General features: G+C 42.5%; 1 protein-coding gene across 4 annotated transcripts in view; it reads right to left on the minus strand.

Annotated features, from left to right (window-relative positions):
* Nucleotides 1-98: 98 nt before the first annotated feature.
* The window catches only part of pacs2 (phosphofurin acidic cluster sorting protein 2), a 48229-nt gene continuing 25881 nt past the window's right edge, over nt 99-22446 (minus strand). For 2 of the 4 annotated variants that reach the window (XM_062397046.1, XM_062397049.1), the window contains exons 2-25: nt 16018-16105; nt 15232-15321; nt 14359-14484; nt 13796-13958; nt 13431-13504; nt 13178-13258; nt 11780-11839; nt 11496-11650; nt 10671-10761; nt 10263-10331; nt 9856-9980; nt 9572-9704; nt 9381-9485; nt 9043-9149; nt 8799-8953; nt 8586-8696; nt 8365-8473; nt 7398-7430; nt 4714-4756; nt 4573-4615; nt 4185-4320; nt 3370-3590; nt 3137-3250; nt 99-2435 (exon numbers count right to left, since the gene is read on the minus strand). In XM_062397046.1, the coding sequence (XP_062253030.1) occupies nt 2317-2435; nt 3137-3250; nt 3370-3590; nt 4185-4320; nt 4573-4615; nt 4714-4756; nt 7398-7430; nt 8365-8473; nt 8586-8696; nt 8799-8953; nt 9043-9149; nt 9381-9485; nt 9572-9704; nt 9856-9980; nt 10263-10331; nt 10671-10761; nt 11496-11650; nt 11780-11839; nt 13178-13258; nt 13431-13504; nt 13796-13958; nt 14359-14484; nt 15232-15321; nt 16018-16105 (2551 nt within the window). In that variant the 3' untranslated portion in view covers nt 99-2316. The remainder of the gene's footprint in view (nt 2436-3136; nt 3251-3369; nt 3591-4184; nt 4321-4572; nt 4616-4713; nt 4757-7397; nt 7431-8364; nt 8474-8585; nt 8697-8798; nt 8954-9042; nt 9150-9380; nt 9486-9571; nt 9705-9855; nt 9981-10262; nt 10332-10670; nt 10762-11495; nt 11651-11779; nt 11840-13177; nt 13259-13430; nt 13505-13795; nt 13959-14358; nt 14485-15231; nt 15322-16017; nt 16106-22446) is intronic. The other 2 variants (XM_062397047.1, XM_062397048.1) reach the window with 2 other exon arrangements.

A 22446-nucleotide genomic window follows, 5' to 3' on the forward strand; every position in this document is an offset into this window, starting at 1 on the left:
AAAAAAAAAAAAATCCCCTCTAGCCTATAGCATTATTTTATACCAATTATTAAATAGGAGACTGATTCTAGTAACCAACACATGTAAATAAAAGTACATTTTAGTGTGTATAGTATTTTATTACTCCCAGTTGTGGGATTACAGTGGTAGTCTTTAGGGGAACTTTTCAGTTTCAACAAGCCTTTCTCTGAGACAGACAACATGGAAAAGAAAAAAACATCTATAACATCTTTATAGAGAAACAAATGTTAGCTTAACAAGAATGGACTGTATGACGGTTATGTTCTTATAATAAATCCAAACCCATGTCTGGGAGTCAACTGGCCAGAGTGTGATTTCCCCTCCTTCCAATGAACATAAATCATCGCACCGAACTAAGATATTTGGTTGTTGTCGCACCAGAATCAGCACCATGTTAGCCAGCGACCTTTATTTACATTGATCTGTCAAAATTAAGCAATTTAGGCACTTATCAAGAAATTGGCAAAGGTTGTGATGAAACTGCTACGGAAAGAAATGTTTATAAGCAAAATACTGTTTTATTTTAATAGTCAACTAAAGAATCGATCTACTTACAGAACATTCTTTTGAGATGTTCACGTACACGTTCTAGGCCAACCTGACAAAATATTCAACTAAAACCTAACACAGACCAAAGAGGCTTCGGGTAAAGTGATATTAAACAGCACTGAGAAGATATAGATGCCTGGTTGACTTTGCATATGCACGATATGCCCCATCGCCACCGCTTGTGCTGTTGTTGACCTCAGGTATTGTGTCATATGTGCCTCTGTGGACCAGTTGTGTGTCCCTCAGGTTCCTGGGAGCAGGTCGAACACACTAAAATCTATCATGGACAAACATTTAAAAGTGCTTTACATTAAGGTACCTTCAATACATTCACCTCTACGTCATGAAGTCATCTATAATACCACACAGTAGTGATACAGAGGGAGCTGCAGTGGATGAATATTCCCTTTGGCAAAAACAACACTTGCTTTTAGCAAAAAGCTATGGAGTGTGATGGAGGAGTGTGGGGCTTGAGGAGGAAGAGTTTAATAAAATACATTTGAGGAAATTAATTAAATTAAAATTATTTAATACGGAGGAAAAACTCTAATAGACAGGCTTATGGGAATAATTTGTACTTTCTTGCTGAGAGTTCGATAAAAAGATCAATGCTTTGAGGTGGTTCACTTGAGTTTAGCACAAAGGTGGCAAGCCTGGCTCAGGTTTTGCACGGACTAAGTAAACAACTTAACTTTTGTTTAATTCAAACTAAATCTTTGACCTAAAATCTCGACAAGCTGTAAATTAAGTTCCCTGTTAAACCACAGAGAACCCAACTTGTATTTTTACTACTCTGTTTCTGTAAAAATGTAACTGGTGGGCAGATTTTGTTCCCATGATTAGTTCCAGAATGGCTGTTCCCCCGTGCTAAGGTAAGCTAGCTGCAGCTTTTTATTCAACCTACATACCAGAGAGATCATCCGTCTCATCGAACTCTTGGCAAGAAAGCAAACAAGTGCATTTCCCAAATATTCATTTAATATAATATAAAAGGATTTTTTCTAAAAGTTCACTTCAGATCAATTTCAGAGCAAGTCTTCAAACCTCAAGACAGTTCACAAACAAAATAAAAACAACTAATCTTCCAACAGTGTCAGATTATTAAACATATTCACACAGTCTATTGCACATTAAACGTCTTCATGTAGTGCAGAGGGTCAAAGGTCAGGGGCCATTTATTTAGTTCTTCGGGGTTAAGACGAGGAATCGACAAGAAGAAGAGAGTCCGTCGTTTCTTCATCGTGGTTAGAAAAGGATATGCTCGTCTTCATTACAAATCCGGTGCTGTTGTCGTTTTTTTTTTGTATATGTTCTTGATTCATTGTGCTGGGGCCAAGTGCTTGAAACCAACCTCACCATAAGTAAAACCAGCATGTTCACACTTGACAGTTTGTCGAAGGTCAGAGGTCATTTCTAATTATTATTATTAAATTAGGCTCTTTTTCCTCTCAAAAGTCTATAAAACATCAGCAGGATTCTGTCTTTTTAAAAAGCACAGTAAAGAAATATTCCCTCAGCAGCTTTGCCCTCGGGGACGTTTCTTTACATAAATAGAAAAATTAAAAAAAACAAGCAAAAGATTAAATAATTGGACAAATTGCAACAGTGGAAAACAGGCGCTTAAATTAAGACAGCAGAACAGAAGACGTGTGCCGGGGGAGAGTGAGGTGAAGGGGGTTAAAAACTGTTGGCACCAGGGCTGGGGCGACGGAAGGGGGGGGGGCTGTCCTCAGTGTCTCTTAGGTGCTAGTACGGGCCTTTCGAGTGTCCAAAGATCCCGATGGGGAAGTGTTTGACGTGTGACGACCACTGAGCTGCCAGCTGGAAAAACTTGACGTCGTTCCACTCGACGCCGTCGATCAACACTGACGAAACACAAAGTTGATTTAGAATTACAAAAGTGGTTTCTCCCCCTCGGACAGCAAATACTCACGTTTGAGAAGTTGGGCAAGTGGAAGGTTTGCTAAGAATAACAATAATCAAATAATGAACTGCATGAAGCTTGATGGTTGCAAAGTTTGAGTAACATCATTGTGACGATTTAAGAGTAAGAATCACATTCACACTAATAAAAGTACACCAAATCCCATCATAAACCAAAAATAATTGCAAAATATACTGGTTAAGTTCTTTAGTATTCTGTCATTAAACCTTACATTGAAAATGATGTTTAATTGGCAACACACAGACTTGAGCTACTCACACGAAAATTATTAAATTCGAAATATTATATATTATTTAGAAAAATTTATATAACAAATATGTTTATGGAAAAAATGATAACAGTTTATTCAGAAAGTGAAGATTTTGAAAGGGAAACGTTAAGTTAACCAAGCCTAACAGGAATATAATACAATCTTTTTTGTCTTGATGGTTTTATCAGGAGACTGGTCAAATCATTCATCTTCATTGTTGATTCATTTATTTTGTAGGAGACAACTAATGCTTTGTTATTGCAACTGATTCATTTGAGATTGTTAACTTTGAAAGACTAAGAGAAACCCCTGTGATCTCTGAGTGGACCGTTGAGCAGGGAGGCCACACTGGGCTCTGTCGGGACCGTTACCTCTCAGCATGGTCTGCTGGTGCTTGGCAGTGCAGATGAGGCGGCTGATTCCCTCGATCACTTGACTCTTGGACTCCACCTCCTTGTCTTTGCTCTTTTTTGGCAGGAACATGACTGCCGGGGGGGGGGGGGGAACGACAGAGAATCATGCTGTGAGTAACTGAGGGATTCAGACTTCTTCTGGTCTGCGAGGATTGAAATGTGATGACGTTTGTTCCTTTGGCAAATCTTACCCTTCTTATTCTTCTCCTTGGTGACCACTGTCATGGACATGGTGGGCTGGGGGCTCGGCTCAGCGCCTCCCAGTGGCAGCCGGCTGACCTGCAGCGAGCGGAAATTGCACTTCAGAGTATTTTTGGAGGAGGAATCCCGCTTCTCCACGTCTTTCTTCCTTTCTGTCTGAGCCACCCAGTAGTCCACCTGAAGCCCCATCAGCTCTGTGTGACTGCCAGAGCTACAGAGAGCAGAAGAGTCAATACTGGCCAAGAAGTTTTCAATTTGGAATTCTAGAAATAAGAGTTAAAGCAGGTAAATGTGAGGATATGTGGAGGAAATAGACACCGTGACACAGCAAACACAGAAAAGTCATGTTAAGAATCTCATGCATGAAATATATAACTAAAAATATAAGTTTACTTTACTTTTTAATGACATTTCCGTAGTATTTAATAAGAATTTAGTTACAATATATGTTCTTTTACAATTTCTATATAATCTTTTTTACCTACATATGATAAAACAACTCTAACAAATCTTATTTTGAATTCAAGAAAGACAACAATCTGATTCAAGGATTCAAACCACCAAACAATTGATGGGTTGGAAATAATAAAAAAACAATTCTAGTACACAATTTGTCAAATTATACTTTTAGGACTTTTTTAGCATCATGCTGACAATAGGTTTATTGCTTCAGACATCTAAAAACAACAATTAAGCAATTTCAGAGGGAAATGTTGTAAAAACCATAACAATAGTATAATATAATTCTAGGAACCACTCATTTAAAGGTAGCTCCTTTCAGCTGATTTGTCTTGTTGTGTTCTACCTGTAAACACAGAAGCTGGTGTTGACGGAGGGAGAGGAGGGCGGGGTGGGCGACGCCTCTTTGAGAGCAGGAGATATCTGTGGAGGCGTGGAGGAGAGCAGCAAGGAGCCCAGTGGTGCTGCATCATCAGAGTCTCCTGAGGAACCAGACGATACACAGGATCATTCGAAAACTAAAGACTGTGAGACATTCGTTTTTATTTTAGACCAATATTTTCACCAAAATGAACAATTTGGACTCCTCCCTCTGATGCTTTACATCTCTGATCATAACGAGGAATAATAGCAACGTAAAAATTACCATTTTATTCATAGACTACACTTGTAAAAGATGCATTTTATCTGTATTCTACTTTGAAAGTCCATAAACAAACCAATCATTGTCTGACCTGACGCTGCCGACGACTGCTCCACGATGCCAACTTTCACCATCTGAATGTTTATAAAGGAAAACAAATACACATAGACATAAATGAGCTGGACAACGGCTGATCCAGAGCAGGATTTATAGGGTAGAAGACGAGACTTACCCCAATGAAAGGGATGAACTTCTGACACGAGTCCTCGTCGGGGCTGTGGAGAGGCAGCGCAAGGACGCGACAGCAAGAAGAACATTTAATTAGCCTTGTTCAAATGAGAAATCTCATAGAAAGTAAAAAGAAACTTAAAACCATTCTGTGAAAATCTTAAAGGTGAGAATTGAAAGGAAATGGCGTCTAGGGTTAATAACACTAAGGATCAACTTGTTAGTCCAACTCGTGCTGATTTCCAGAGCATCACATCTGGAAATACTGCGGGTTTCCCCATTGCATGTAAAGTATGCAGACACAATCAACAGAGCATGCTGCCCTCAAACAGATTCACCATCAAGTCTGCAGGCCCCCGATTGTAGCTGGAGAAGCAAGAGAGAGAGAAACATGCAAAACTATACGCCCTCTGCAGAAACCGTCCAATCGCTGCAGAGACGGAGCAGCTCTACCAGAGTAAAGTCAGCAGGGCGGGGGGGGGGGGGGGGCATTCAGGAGGCAGCAAGTCTGTCAGGGGAACACTCAACTGGTATAAAACCATAGAGCAGAGGATGAGAAGGAAGAGCACCAACCTAAGTTTAAACCCTCACATGCACTACCTGGGGTCGGTAGTGCATTCATACGCTTACAAGCCTTCTAACACTAGGAACTATTTTCCCGGCCGGGACCGGAAAAATAGCCAGAATGGAGTCGTACGGAACTTTTTTCTAAATGTGAAGACATGACGTGAAAGGTTGTTGCTCTTGCCTTGAAGAAACCTGCCATCGCCCCCCCAGGGAAGAAACAGAGAGACTACAGGACGAGGGGCAGAGAAGAGAGAAGACAGTCTAGGAATCATTTTTTTTTTTTTCTTTTTGGTTTCCAACACAACATCAGCCTCAGCCGCAGCCACAGAGAAGAAGAAGAAGAAGAAGAAGAAGAAGAAGAAGCCAGATGTCTGCCTGGGATGTGAGGGATCTGAGTTTGACAGAACACGTGACCTCTGTCCACTGTGTTTGTTCCAGATGCACATGCATGTCAGTCCAGGTCAGAGGAATCAAACTACAGACTTTACACATGCACTTTTTTGTTGATAACAGCTCAGGGCCAGGGATATTTTGGGCTTCGATCTTGGCAACAAACTTGATTTATTTTATTTCTTGAATCCAATAATACGCTTTGATTTACTGGAGCAGCAGAGGTCTGTACAGAAGAGGGTAGGATTCACTTTACATTAGCTTGACTGTTTAATCTGCACGTGTTCTTCCTCTGCCGGCAAGATTATGCAAAAAAACACTAAATGGATTTCCATGAAACTGGAATGATGCAACATGAGCCGACACTGACGGCATTAAATTCTGGTATGGATCCACTATTTAGTTTTTTCTTTTTAACTTTCTTTAACATTGTGAGGGCTTTTTTGAAATTTTCACCAATTTCCTTGGGAATAATTGATGGATCTTGATGAAACAAACATATTTATATATATATTTATTTAAAGGTTCTGGGCCTTGGTGGAGTTTTACTAAACATTTATTTAGGTTGCAAAAACGTTCCACACATCTTATCACCTGTTTTACTATATGTCTTTGAGTATATAATTATATTGTCTATAACAGAGATTATATCCTCCTTTTATCCAGTTTGATTCAGACAAATTATTACAATTTTTACATTTTGATTATGGTCAGTTTCTCACACTTTTCTGTATTTTGATTTAAACCACCTTATTTATCAAAAACCTTTTTACTACATGGGAATTATTAACAGTTTTTCATAAATAAGTGACAATACTTCCCTATATGTGACACTAAGTGGATAAATAGTACAGGAACAAATTCCATTAACTCTGCCCCACAGAGAGTAGTATAAGCTTATAGGCTTCCTTTAAACATAAGAGGTTTTTATTCTATTACCATTAAGACATTACACTGAATCATGATATGTTTGATGTTGCTACTAGACCAGAACAAACCCAACACATAACTTTAATAACTCAACTACAGAAGAGGAGGTAATTTGCTCTGTGACAATGTGCAGGCGTCTTACATCTAACTGGACAGAGAACAGACATGATGGCCAGAAGCACATGATGATGCAGAGGAAAGAGGAGGGAGGACGACACAGACACATCTCCAGAGGAGGGAGGACAGACATGATTGGTTTTTCGGGTCTCCTGCCACTTTATCAGCATATTTTGAGAATTATTTCTCTTATGAATAATAACAGGAGAGATCAGATATTCAGAAATTGTCTCACAAAATAAAATAAACCCAATATGAGCAGAGATCTTTGGACTCCCACTGTTTCCAGTCGTATGGATGTTCTAAAGTCTAATTTAGCATTTTGCAGCTAAAGAACTATGCAACATGATTTTGTGACAGATGTTTTAATCAATAGCTCCCAATAAGGTTGACGAGGAGTTTAGCATCACAACTTCAGTTTTTATGAACAATTAACAGAGTCTCTTTTGCATCATCTAATAAAAAGCTTTGAATAAAAACTCACAGCTTTAATTAGTTCAAGAAATCTCCTACAGTGTTGTCTGTTCAGCGCCGTGAGCGGCAGATATACAACTTTTCTGAAGAGGCTGTTCACAGCAAAAAAACAAAAACCCTTTGTAAGCAGCTGTTAAAGTGGCAGAGAGGGCTGGAAAGGAAATGAAATCACTGGGCTACATGAGAGACAAACTCAATTGACCACAATACCTTACTGCAAAATCAAAATGAAAGCTCTTTTTCCTTCAAAGAAAGAAAAGAAAACATACGACAAAAAGGTCAAAGGTGTTATTCACACACGCAGGTGATGGAGAGACGTTGATGTTTAGACACACTCCACCACGTCCACCACAACACGTCCACACAAACACCACAATGTGTATTCTAACTTTCACCTGTTGTTCAAGAGGGGATTTAAAACAAGTCAATGGAGGAGACAACTCGCAGTATTTGTAAATGTGATATAAGAGGGGAAAGTATTTATCATTTCAAACCACCAGAAGTTGATGATCCTACAGCAATTTTTGAGAAAATTCTTATTTTCTCCACAAGAGCATTTTTTATAGTATTATCTGTAGCCAGTAGTTATTATAGTGATTTGAAGTTTAGTTTACACTATATATTTTCACGTTTGCTCTTTGGGACTCGTTGTACTGTGAACTTTGATTAAATACTTCTTACAGTTCAATATTTGACATGATAGATCTTACAAATTCACTTCATTCATACAAAAACGTGTGAAAGTGTCAGAATTACAATTTTTCCTTTACACTATGTGCCAAAGGGGAAACTTCTTAATTAGTCAGTCTAGCTCTTTTCTCCTATTTCTAATCTATGTGTCTTAAAAACTTTGTAATATAAATATCTTCTCAACACTACATTTGTAGTTGAGTGCTGCAGTTAATACTCTTTAGTGGAGGTGTCTTCATCTCACTGCACAGCTGTTTACCTCCAAGCTTCATGGGCATCAGGTCTGTCTTGTGTCAGTAGAAAATTGCAAAACTTATTTACTTTACTTTTAGACACCGACAAGTTCAATCTCCCTTTTGAAAAAACTGGTGAAAGATCTGCATTCGAAGCCTTTGCAAGACGAAACCTTCAGACCGATCTAAATTCAAACTTTAGTAGTTTCACAAACACATCTCAGGTGCCTGCACAATAACAGGAGAACATGTACCTCTTCTGTTTGTAGGTGAGCATGGCCTCTGCGATGGGAAGCTGGTGAGCTCCGTTAGCTCCCACCATGTACTGGGTGACCCTGGAGACCACGTCAGGATTCTCCTGGGCTGCACGGGACACACAGAGTAACACTGACAGTTTATCATCTCATATCGTAAAGTTAAGTTAAGTTAAAATAGTATTTTATAGTTTAAAAGTCAAAGGGACAAATGAGCTCACCAAGAACAGGAGCTTCTGGCTTGAGGAACAGGTCCCTCCAGGCGGCGTCTTGGAACAAACTGTTGTATCGATAGTCAATAGTGCCCAGGTATTTAGAGACTGGATGTGCACCTGCAGGAAACAATACAACATAAAGGAGTCCTCTAATCCACTTTAAAACATTACCAAAGCTAACACAAACCACACAGCCTTCGGTGTTGGTCTGTCACTGACCTAGAGGGATGATGAGGAACCTCATGTATCCGAGCCAGTCAGGGGTCTTGTGGGTGAGGTGGTCCACAAACAGCCTCAGGACGGCACTGAGGTAGTGCTGCGCTCCCGCCACGGCTATCTTTATGGGAATGGGCGTCTGGGAGTTACAGTTACAACTGAAAAAAACACAACAACAAGGCATCATGACAACTTATAGGGATTCACAATAAACTGATCTTATCAAGCATCAGTTACTCAGACTCACAATCTCTGAATGCGGGAGACGATGGTGTTGAGCGCAGCCTGGATGTCTGCTGTGGTGCAGGTGCACACCACTGGGAGGTGGTGGTTTTGAAGCATATCTGAAAGATACTGGGAGGAAAAGAAGAGAGTGAAAGTGAGAGTGATTGGATCATAAAAGCGACAAGGTGAAAAAAGCATTTTACTGCCAGGAATTTACTGCTTAACCGTCTTCAGTAAGTTATACTTCATAAACTTGATAATCATTATGTAAACAATAATCTGAGGCTGAAAATCTATTGTACAATAGATAAAGTGTAGATAAAGTGATTGTTTAATGTTTGCTGATGTAGCAAATGTTACCTGGCCCTGCCAGTCGGACGTGTTGATGAGGATGATGCTGTCAGGGAGGTGGTTGTCAGACACCAGGATGTGGTTCAGCTGGTCATACACCGTCTTCCTTGGGATCTTGGGAGGGAACATTAGAAAAATGTGCGTGAAAATACAAATGAAATCCTCATTTTAGTCTCTAAATTGAACATCTCCCTCCGTACCTGTAGGTGGCAGCGTGTGTCCAGGGAGCGCTCGTTGTCCAGGCTGTTGGCCCTCTCGTTCAGCGGCCTGCTGGGCTGACGCTCCTTCAGCGACGTGCTCCGGCCTCGCCGACCGCACAGCTTCGGCTCCTGCCTGAAAACCAAAACACACATTAACTCTTCAGCCCCTTGGAAAACACTGATTTTACATCATTTTTTAAAAACCATCAGCTGCGATTTTAATGCTAGATACTCATGCCGGCTTTGAAAGGAGGTGATTTGAATGAGCTGGATTTATTTCTCACCTGTTGGATGAAATGATGAGGGACTCTGTCTTGGTCATTTTGCCACTAGGGGGCAGTCTCTCTAGAAACGTGTCCATGTTGTCCATCTCCAGCTCAGTGGTGGGAGTCACCGCCTCCGGCTGCTCCTGAGGGACAAACCACAATCTGAGTTCAGGGCTGACTGATGTGTTTTTATTTTCAAAACAAAAAAACTGAACTTTTGCTTCAACTGGACAAGAGCTGTTATTAATTATGATTTATTATAACTATATATACAGCCGTACAGAATATATAGTCATGCGTAGCAGACAATAGCAATTACGCAGTTTCTAGTTCTCATTTTTCTCTTTCTTTAAATTATTGACCTTCAGAATAAGACTGGTGTTATTGGAGTTATTGATTTAGCAGCTGGGAGAGTTCATACTCACAAAGGAGACGTTATCGGACACGTTATCATCTGGAAACTTGGCTCCGCACTTGTTTTTATCTGGGTCAATCTGGAACGAGACATTTAGCAGAGATAATAAACATTACCTGGTTTTGATGGAATCCTCAGAGTTTGTATTTCACACCGATTAAAGCGCGATGGAATTCTGGGTTGAACAGAAATCCTAGAGTTTCATAAACAAACGGCTGATCACATGACTGATGGGAACGTCTGAGAGGGGCCAAGATAAAAAACATAACTTCAATGTGCCTGAACAGGACCATTCAAAACTTCTCTGCTCCAATGGTTACACTGGGCTGACTCCAGCTGTTTCAGCGTGGTTTTGAAATGCTGAAGGGAAGCTACAGGCCTGATAAAGGCTGTTAGGAGAGAGGAGCTCTGGTCTCACCGGGCTCGGAGGCTCCCTGTGGCTCCGGATGCTGTGGATGCTGCCGATCTCCGTTTGAGAGCTGGAGAGAGAGAGACCCTCGAAGTACGGCCTGAGAGAGAAGACGATCAAGTCCGGGTTGAGTAACAAACTTGAACACTTGAACTTCGGTGTGTAAGAACTACATACAATGACAAAAAACATCTTTGATAAAACTGTATTTGACATTTCAAGTTAGGTCCATGTCGCATCCACTAAGATAACAAATTTCCTTAACATAAATGTGCAAACGGAATCTAAACGTGTCCGTTATGTTCCCAGTTTAATGTAGTGTTGCTCACAGCAGATACAGTGGAAGTGGGTGTTACTGCTGTATCGCTTTAGCTTTTTATTCTGGTTAAAAACAAAATAAACCGTCCCTCTCCAGCTGCTTTTCACACATTGGAGTTAATTCACCAGTCGAGATGAGACCTCAGTTGTTTAATGTCTTCTGCTGCTCTGGAGCGGATTTCTAAAGTGGGAGGAAATTACTCGAGGGACGTTTCAGCTCGAGCCGGGGAGAGAGCCAGCGCTAGAAAGTGGAGATGTGGAGTCTGACATGAAAGAAATAGACACTATAGAATATCACGATGGGAAACGAAGGATCCTGTGTGAAGAATAATATAAATCTGGGGGCGAGTCAGAACCTCCAGCACCAGTAAATCCATGGGTAAGTTCCAATGTGGTGTTAAAACATGCTGAGTTGTGCTGATTTTCACTCATGTAACTGTAGTGTTGTCATTATTTGTGCTGCAACACCACTAACAACCCATCAGTGATACACACTCCTCAGTGAGAGCCACTCACTTGAGTTTGGGTTTGGGCGTACTGAGGACGCTGTCGTCGTCATCCAGCTCGGGGCCGCTGTCACTGGGGTTCTCAAACTCCACGCTGTCCAGGTCCAGGTCCTCCTCCTCCACCTCAGGAGGCGGCTCTGCAGGGTCCTGCTCCGAGTCCAGCACCTTCACACACACACACACACACACAGAGGCATTCGATGTTAAGTGGTTCAGCAGCTCCACAGCGGAGCCTCAAAGGAAGATTTGATTCCCAAGAGACGCAGCAGCAGCACCTGGAGAAAACACACCCACCTCTTCTGAAACTCTGAACCGCTTCAGGAGAGCCACCACTCGCTGCTTGAAGTTCTGCTGCTAAAACACAGGAGAAGAAACACACGAGGAAGTCAGAGTGTGACCTAGTTGTGATTCATCACCGAGCGCTGATCGATGCAGCTCAGAGGAAACAGCTGCAGCTCCTTCACTTCACTGAATTCACCGGCAGTTGAAACATTTGCAGCGTCGGCTGCCGATCGATTTTACTGCGCGTGCTCATGTAAATCAATAATCACACAGCATCATGCTTCATCTGCTTTCCAGGGCCCTTCTCACTTCCTGCCTCTGCTCACTCAATACCACAGCAGCATCAAACCCCCGGGCAAGAAGACACTAAAGCTGTCTCTTTACAGCTCATTAAGAGGTGTTTAATAAAACGTGTTAGCATTCAACCACCTGCTAATGAGTCTGATAAAAGATGGACTCACTGAGGTGTTACTTGGAAAAGCTGGTGTGAAAGAACTGCAGCGTCTGGACTCGAAATTCCGTTACAACCACAGACCTGTAGATATGGATTCATATGTTCCATTTTATGCCTTTAAAAAAAAAACATATATAAATCTCATACACGCATGTGTTGCTGCAACTGGCCGTTAACTTCTCAAGATCAGCGATGAGAGTGTAATTAAACACTTGTATTTGAAATAGTAGGTAACAGGTTGACCTTTTGACCACGAAAATGAGTTTACCTTTGAGTCAAAGTGAATGTTTGAATAAAATCTGATGACATTCTCTCAAGCTGCTCTGCACGTTCATTAAAAACATAAACATACTTTGAGAAGCAAAATAACTATAATAATATCCAACCATCTACAAGGACGTCCCCTACCTAAGAGGTTTCTTCCACAAGAACGATAAGAACGACCTTCTCTGTCTTCTCAGCTGCTGGTTGCAATGCTTGCATATCACAATAGAGGTTTTACATCCAAATAAATGCTCTGTCATGTTTCCTCTGGGGTGAATGTTGCCCTGGCTTTGTAGAACGTGAGCTAGAGCAGCCACAAGGTGTTTGTTATGGATATGTTCCTCCCTGGAAGAATCAGGAGGAAGATTGACAAGGTGTTCCAGGATCAGTGTTTTCTGTTCTGTGAGGGAGAGGAGCTCCCTTCACCACAGACTTTGGGCTTTTTATCTTTGAAGACACTCGACACAAGTAGAGGAAAGAGAAACTGAAAAAGAATCACATGTCTACTGTGAAATAAACAGCCTTTGAAACATGACCTTTAAGAATAATGATGTTTTATCCGTCCAGTAGATTCAAGAGAAGAAGCTCTGAAGCTGCTCTGTAGGTTTCTGATGGTCCCAGCACCTCCATGTTGTTATTCATGCCCCACCTGACAGAATAATGGATTCCTTGAAACCCAGCATGGTTCTTACTCTGGTGATGGAGGGCGTCCTTACAATCGACCTCCTCTGCTTCTTTGGCTTCCTCACATCGTACTCATCGTCCTCCAGCTCCTGAAAACACAAGTTAGAATGATGAAAACAGCTCCTCCCATAAAAAAAACAAAAAAACAAATACATTATTTACACGTCTACATCCTGTAGCTCTCCTCAGCAAACGCTGCAGTGCCAATACAGATGTTTTCATTCTTTATTATGAACCCGCCTGCGACCGACTCGGACTCACCTGGGCCTGCACGGCGTCGTCGCTGGCCTCCTGCTCCGAGGAGAAGCTCTCGTACTCTTCCTCCGAGTAGTTATCTGAAGCAGAGGAAGTCAGGGGATTAAACGCTGGACAGTAGAAGATGTCTCATGAATATTTCAGCTACCCCCCTTTTTAAATTTGACACGCAGCCAGGTTCTAAAAATACACGACGAGCCGTACGCCTTCATTTAAATGCTTTTCTGCATGAGAACAGAGGAAGCAAACAAAGAAATAACATTCTGAACCCTGTGACCCCTCCACTGTTTCAGCTCTTTAGAAAATTAGGTGATTATGATGGCTCCGTGCTGATTGGACCTCAGATCAGCGGGGGGTTGATGGGAGCGTACCGGAGCACTTGGTCTTCTGCCCGTCCTGCAGGGCGGCCTCCTCGTGGTCTATCGGCTGACTGGACAGAGAGAAGATCCAGATCTCCGCCACCTTGCCCAGCGTCTCCTTCTGGTTGCTGCAGAGCGGCAGGACCTGGCCTCCCTCGGTCGGGTGCTGCATCACCTGGGAGAGGAGGACACAAGGTGAGATGAATGATTCACTGCGTCCTCTGCGCTCACTCCCTAGTTAACGTGATTCTGCAGACTCAAATTGCTCCACCTGCATTTAACTCCATGTATTCAACAAATCTATGTGTTCAATTTAGGCTGATTCAAAAACTGGATATGCAGAAAGAATGCTAAGTTTTAATCTTATGGCTATTTTAAGACAAAAAGATCAAACTGCAGCTAGACCAAGTCCAACATGTTCTCATTGTATCTCTACCCTGGTCCTGAGAAGATGCACCTTTCTGCCACTTCCTGTCCCCAGACGTCAAGAGCCCACACACGAGAAGCTACAACCCTGTGATCTTCTCCACGCAACATGCACTCTGTCAACCCCCGTTAAACCAAGCAGCGTTTACCTCGGCCATGTCGATAGATCCCACTGCCAGAGTCTTGTAGCCCAAGATCGTCCGGTTCTTGTATCTCTTCCGTCGCTGCAGCAGGATCTGCAGCTTGTTTCCTTCTCGTTTTAGGAAGTGCGGGTACTGGACGTGGAGGAAGGAAGAAAATATACAAACGATTCAAAGAGAAGGTCTCGTACCCCAGTGTCACTGAGCCCCAAACACCAATACAACACATCAGTCAGTTGGTAGAAATGTTTCTTCATTAACATGAACATGACCTCCACTGATTCCATTTTGTTCATCTGTGAGTTAGCAGGATTACACAAAAACGACTGAATGGATAAAATGCAGCATGAGTCAGGGAGGAAGCCATTAAACTTTGGAGTGGATCCGGATCAGGGGGAAGATCCAGGAAACTTTCTGCACTTTCATTACCATTATCATTGAGGACGTTTTTGAAAACAAAATCTACATTTCTGTCGATTTCTCAGAGAAGTAAAATATTCAGGCATTATCAGGGGACTGATATTTATGAGTGTTTGCAATTTGGTGCAGATCCAAATAAAAATCTGTATGTAGAAGAATAGAATCAAGAATTATTAGGAGAGGAGGACGAATGTAATGTTGATTCTGCTCTCACACAGGAAAAATATCTTCCTACAGTATATGTTAAATTCACATCTCATTAATAGCTAATGCATATTTGAACGGTTGTAAACTTAAAAAAGGCAGTAATGGTAATAATACACACATATTCCAAACAAAAATGTCACTTCAATAAGAAACAGTACGAAACACTAAACAATGAGCTGCAAGCTGTTGATGTATTATTGATTTTGTGGTTATAATCAACAACAAACAGCATGGGGGGGGGGGGTTGTTTTGTACCTGTAGTGAGAAGGTGAGAGCCAGGTCTGTCTCTACTGAGCCACTGGGGGGCAGCACTATCTCATGGGACCTCAGAATCCGTTTGGAGCCCTGGAAATAAAATAAACAAATAAATAAAAGGTTTGAATTCAGTCAGTTCCCTGTGCAGCGAAGGTGCAGCACATGTTTTATTCAACAGGATTCAACTCATTATAAAACAACAGGCAGATGTTTTCACACGTTTCACCTCAGAGTGTTTCTGATACGTCCCGTTCAACAAGAGCGTAAAGTCACATGACTTCTATCTAATTGGTCCGTCCTTGAGTCCAAGTGTTTGTGCAGAATCTTAAGGAATTCCCTGAAGACAGCTATCTCCTTCATGAGAACGGACCAATTCAAAAACAGCCTCCCATCCTGGAGGCGTGAGGATAGAACCAGATATGATGTTTGTTTACTGGAATATGAGTCCCTGCACGTTTGTATCTACACCAAATAAGGAAGAGTACGGTGGCCCTGAAGTGCAAAACACATCAACAAGCTGGAAAACATTCTGTTCTAAAAGATGGGGAAGAGGCACCTGCTGCCCACAGGGCTCGTCCCTGATTGGATGGACACACTGGCCAAATGTTTGAGATTTTCTGTTGTGATTTGCACTTCAGGGCCACCGTAGAAAATAAAAATAAGAAAAAAAATATTATTTGAAACACAATAAGCAGTGAAGAATGTCGGTCCTTACTTTACTGCGTGTGTGTGTGAGTGTATATTTGTGTGTGTTTCTGACAGGTTTGTGCGTGCAGACAAACATACCTGGATTTTAACAGCTATGACCACAGAGATCAGCTCTTTATCGAGTTCCCTCATCACGACCAGCTTCTTCAGAGTCAGACTGCACAGCCTGCAGAGAGACGCAGAGAAACAAGTTCAGTTCAGCTCCGCTGGCACGATTCTCTAAATCTACACAAACACATGAGTCACTCAAAGAAAAAGACCGAACACGCATTTACTAAACAGTTCCACGTAAACTGTTTACAGAAAACACCTGAGGTTTGGCAGGGGAGACGTCGGACCAGATGCAGCCCCCCCCCCCCTGTGTGTTCCTGTTGAATTCACAATGATGTGAGCTCGCCATGACCTTTGACCTTTGACCACTAGAATTCAATCAGCTAATTTGTGAGGTTTCTCCAGAGTCGCTCTTCAGATAAAAACATTCACAAGCCTTTAAAGGTTTCATGAGGTCACTTTGACCTTGACCTTTGACCTTTGAGCAACTAAATCAAATCAGTTCATCCTCGAGTCAAACTGTTTGAAATACATATCAATAGATTCTCTGAAGGTTTCTCTGAAAATGAATAAGTGCATATTTTAAATAAAATCCCTGATTTAGTTAAACTTATAATCTCGACATTTCAACTTTATTCAAACAAGACAAATAAACATCTTCCTCAGTTTTATTTTGACTGTATTTCCGATATTCTTGTCAAGATTTCAACTTTATGCCACAAAGCCCAAAGACATGCAAGTCCATCTTCTAAGTTTTGTTTGAGCAGGAGAACATAAATCTTCAGTCCTGTTATAAATCAGCAAGTGGGGAAATAAAACGTCTTAGCTCATCTAAGTTTTATTCTGCGTATTTCAACACTGGTCCGTGAAGTGATTGTGAAGCGAGGTGGTCGCGGCACGCTGAACTAAACCCGGCCACCACCGCTGAGGCCGGATGGTGCCGGGGCAGCCGGGGGTGGCATCGTTAGGGATTCTGGGCAGCAGAGGAGAGGACGGGCGGGAGGACGGGTGGGGGGGGGGGGGGGGGGGGGTCTTTAACAAGCCTGTCACGATTTGGTCACACACTTTGAAAAAGAAGGAAACTTTTTCTTTTCATGCTTTCACCGGCTCCTTTCATTAAATCATTCAGGAGAGCTGCTCCGGACAAACCGGCTGCTCACACTCTGCGGAGGCCCGACCATTTATCATCCTGGGAAATTAAAGACGGCGTTAAAGCGGCTAGGATGACATCACTCCTCAATTATTCTGGGGCAGGAAAACACAGCATTGAATGTGGTCCAGCAGCAGCAGCAGCGACGGCCCATTGTCACGCAGAGGGAAGGAATGTGGGACACAGGAGAAAGTGTGCAGAGTGGAGGAGACATTAATACGTCTCTCAGAGTCCAGACTGAGGGCATCCACCTTGGAGGAAAACTCACCCCTCTCGGATTCTCCCTATTTTCAGAACAGGAGGTAAAACCCTGGGAAGGTGAGACAAAAGAAAACCACACAGTTGGAGTCTGAGTGACACGAGCAGCAGAGGGGACTCCATCAGCCCGGACTGAAGGGAAAACCCTGCGATGACAGTGGCAGGTTTGAAGAGGCCTCGACGGGCTGAATCACGACCTTTCACTTCTTCTGCGGACCGAGACGCGACCCAAGACATTCGCTGGGAACAATGGACACAAGCCAGTGAAGGCGCACATTGTCTTCCATGCTGCACTCGCACAATACGCAGCTTTCTCCTGCTTCGTTTCCCTCAGCTCCGAGCCCACAGCTCCGTCCACGTCAGGCCCGTTATAGGTGGAGTTGGTTTGCGGAGGCAGGAATTAAAACGGCCTCAATGGCTGCTGTGATACGAAAAGTCACATTTGGCTTTGGGGATTTTTTTTTTAGATTTGACATTTATTTTTCTTTTATCACCCGACAATGGGTTTGTGTTGCTCTGGGAGCTCATCGGCTGAAAAGAGCTACACAACATGCTGATGTAACAGCACTTCATTTGTAAGAGGATCGGCGCTGTCGACCCATTTCTCTTTAGTGAGTGACCTCGAACTCACCACGGGACATTTCCCTCTTTTACAGGTTAATTGTTCTGACTTCTGTGATTTATTTTTTTCCTTAACAAGAAGTATTTGGTTTTAACTTCCAGAGATTCACACCAGCTTCTCGTGGATCAGGCTGTAAAGAGCGAGCCACAACTATACCATGGAACCATTGTTCCTTTTCCTCCATCAATACCCTTATTATCCAATATTTACAATATTTTAAAAGTCTGACAACAATATACTTATAGCCTATATAGTAATTTATCTTGCACATTTACTACTACTACCACACAAACACTTTCAGCACAGTCGTCATGGGTAATTCTGGGTAAAGGCTCTTGCCCAAGGACACCTCACAATGCAGACTGGAGGAGCCGGGGAATCGAACCACTGACCATCTGGTTGGTTGGTTGTTGGTATAGCGACTGAACAAGAAAGTTCAAATCTCAGAGTAACTCAACTTACAGAAGTAACAACCCCATAAATATTAATATTTTCAGATTATTATTATGAAATATATTAGGTTTAATGTTCCTAATAACCTCTATCACTAATTCTGCGATGGGAGAAAATGAAACAGTAACAAATCCATCACTGGCTCCTGACTGGTTACAGCAAAACTCTCTAATTAAAAATAAAAAGCCGGAGAACATGAACAGGAGGAAGACTGGATCATAAAATCATATTCTGTGATGTACAAATTATAGAGGAAGAAGAAGTCATTTTGTTCAGTTGAGAGAAAAGATTTTCTGTTAGAAAAGTTTGACATTTAATCAGCCTTTGATTCTCAGTTCACTCTGTTACCGGATCAAATTGGGTTTGGTACAAATCGACCTTTCAAAGGTTAACAGCTCCGTTCCTGTGGATTTGAAGCTACGATGGTGAAAGCTACAGACTTGCTCTGCAGCACTGATGTTTCAGCTGAAGATAAACACAGCTTTGTTTATTCAGACCCTAAACTGACAAAGTAGGATTCATTTTTTTCCAGTTGTGACGTCAAACTGAGATCAACTAACTTCAACTAACACTTTAATAACATCTCTGATCGCAAAATCAACTCCGAGACGACACAGTTCTTGTTTTCCTTGAAACTGCCTCCCGCTCTGTTTAGGAGCAGCTTGTAAATCCAGGGGAGTTGGACGGGTTCTTTCTTCCTCTTCATTTAAGAGCATGGTCTTTCTGTTGGAGAGCAGGACTTATCGATTATACGTTCAGGTTTTGTAAAGCTTGCACACATCAAACAGCCCCTGCTTGGCTCCTGAATAAAGATGCGTCAGGGAAGACAACGCAGGCAACTTCCTGGGCCCCTGCGATTGATGACCCTAGTCCACAGGAAGGGCTACCACCTTGAAATTCAAGGATAAATTCAAACCCCCCTAACGAGTGACACGACAATGACTTTCTCCCAAAAGCTTCGTGATCTGTTGGTTTGGTTGAAGAAGAGAACGTTTAAATGTGTAGTGACGTGTCTGAGATGCTGCGGGACGTTTGCACTTCAAATTGTACAACTGTATTATCTATGTTCATGCACAGTTTGCTTTTATGCATCAAGTGATTAAAATAAATTTGCGATGGTGGGGGGGCCCCCTCATGCCTTTTGCCCGGGGCCCCTAGGGTTCCTTGAAACGCTCCTGTGCAGATCCTCTTTGTTCCTACACAACAAACCAAATATCAGAACTAAACAAACGAGAGGTTTCACGTCAGGGACAAACACACTGCCACTAGCTATAGTGTGTGTGTGTGTGTGTGTGTGTGTGTGTGTGTGTGTGTGTGTGTGTGTATGTGTGTGTGTGTGTGTAAACAGCTGCAGCTCTATTGCTGCAGCAGAGGAGCCTGTCCCCTGTCCCCTCTGCAGCCCCAGATGGACTCGGCTCTGCTGAAGCGTGGCCCTGCCAAACCCCAGTCCATCGGCCAAGCTTCAGCACAGATGCTCTGGCAAACGTCGAGGGGACGACCGGCCGACCCAGTGCGGAGCCGCGATAGCACAGTCCGAGTCACCTCGTCTGCCAACAACAACAAACCAGCAGGAATTTGTTTTGGTTCCAATGAAGCAGAGACGTAAAAACAACAGTGGAGCAACGTCACCTGAAGAACTGTGTCAGATCGTATCAACACTAGAACATGATGATGAATATATATTCTGTGAGGCTGGGATGAAAAGTGCAAAGTGGAAGATGTGTCCTCATGTTTACACGAAAACTAGATTTGCACGAAACTTGCCTCAGGATGGGACCTGGGCCGAGAACCTGCAGATCTGGACCTTCAGTACTTCAACACAGCGAGATAGATCTCCACTGATTTCCCAGGGAATCACTCCTGGATCTTAAAGAAAAAACATCATATCTAGTGAAGTGATATCTATGAGTGTTGGTCATAGGGGGGACAGTTGGGCCTTGGTGGAGGAATATGTTGTGAATCTTACAAATCAGATCACACAAGGATTAGAGGATGAGAGGTTCATTTCAAATGTAAAATAGATTTCAGATCCTGACGACTGCAACAGACAAAGAAGAGCTTCTTAAGATTAAGATTAAGATGCATTTAATAGTCAGGTAGGGAAATTTAACCTCCTTTTGACCCATCTGGTGCAGGACACACAGAGCAGTGAGCGACCATGTACGGCGCCCGGGGAGCAGATGTTGGGGGAGTAAGGTGCCTTGCTCAGGGGCACTAGACAGGGTAGGGAGAATCCTCTTGGATTTTTGGGCAGATCAATCCAGGTTCGTCTTTTGTTGTCTCTCCGTGGAGTCAAACCAGAGACCTTTTCTGCCCATAGTCCAAGTTTCTGCCACAAGACCACCGCCTCTTGTTGTTGTTCTACTTCAATGTAGTATGAATAGCATGAAGAAATGCACTATATAGATGTGAGGGTATCTATCTATCTATCTATCTGTCTATCTATCTATCTATCTATCTCTGTCTATTGATGTACCTAGATTTCCATCTTTGAAGAATATTTACCATAAATATTTAATATGAATATTCCCGGCTGTGTATCTGCTCCAACCTCCAGAGATGTTGTTCTGCTTGTATAAAGCCTGTGGGTAAATACTTCATTAAGCAGGAGCTGGACAGTCAGAGAACAATGTTCCCGAGAGAAAAAGAAAATCAACCCTTAAATCTATAAAGTCCTCCAGTGGAAATGGGGAAGGTTGAGTGTGTGAAGGTCAGAGAACATGCAGGCTTCAGCTTCACCTGCTGGATTAGCTCCTGGTGTTAATATGGAGAGAGAGAGGCAACTGGAGACGGGAGCGGCGCTGCATCCTTAATGAGATTTCCATACTTCACAGGACCACTTCCTGCTCCTCTGCCCCGGAACTCGCCCACACACACAGGAGACACTCAAAACAGAGGCTCCAACACAACGTATGAATTGAGTTTGCAGTGTGTCTGGTTTCCTCTGATTCTCTGTTGCACGATGGGTCTTCCACTCGCACACAGACTAACACATTTATCACGTGTGAGAGAATCGCAGTTGTGCATCTGAAGAAATACTTTTGAGATAAGAAGCTATTTCAAAACTGAATTATTATCCAATAACAGAGTATGTAGACTTTAGAAATTCCGATAATTCAACAATAATATCGTAATATTATGAAAATAATGTCTTCCTGCCACAACCAGACAAATTCAAAATTCACAAACATAAATCAGCCAGAAGGCTCCAGCTCAGTTCAGCTCCGCTCTCCCAAGCTTGTGTTCTGTCTCTGCCTGTGCCTGTGCATGCGCGTGTGAGTGCGTGTGTGTGTGTGGATGTGTGTGTTTGTCAGTGTCTCTCTCCATGTGTGTGTCACTGTGGCAGCTCTCTGCTTCCTTTTAAACCTGGGGGGGAATTATTTTCCGCTCATACAGCTGCTTCCTGAGCCTCCTTCACTTGCTCTTATATAAAAAGACAAAAGTCAAAATATTTTCAGGAGAAAAGATTCTTCTTTTTAAGAAGCAAAGACAAACCGCCATCGCTGGAAATTCCACTCTGTCTAAATCGGGACATGCGACTATACTCACATAATATTTCAACCTCATTGTTGCGATATTGCAACTTTAGTCTTGTAATATGAAAACTTAATTCTCTTAATATTAAGACTTTATTCTCAAAATATGACAAAATGAAGTTGTAATACCCTTTCAGAGGGAATAGTCTGTTTTTCTGAATTATGACAAACTAATGAGTCTGGTTCTGTCCCACAGCAGCAGCACTGTACATATTGAGTCGGAGGCTTAGACTACAGGGCCGGGGATAAACCATAGGATTTACCATCTGATCCGCCTGCATGCTTTTTCATTACATGACAGAGCTCCAAGGTGTTATTTTAAATTACAGTCCCTACTGTCCTGGAAAAGGATTTGGAGGACAGTCGCTGCTGCTGCTCCTGTTTCAGGCAGAAAGTAAAAAGATTCAAATCTGGTCACAAGCGACGCATCGAGCCTG

The sequence above is a fragment of the Platichthys flesus genome, chromosome 10 (assembly GCF_949316205.1).
Source record: "Platichthys flesus chromosome 10, fPlaFle2.1, whole genome shotgun sequence".
Lineage (NCBI taxonomy): Eukaryota > Metazoa > Chordata > Actinopteri > Pleuronectiformes > Pleuronectidae > Platichthys > Platichthys flesus.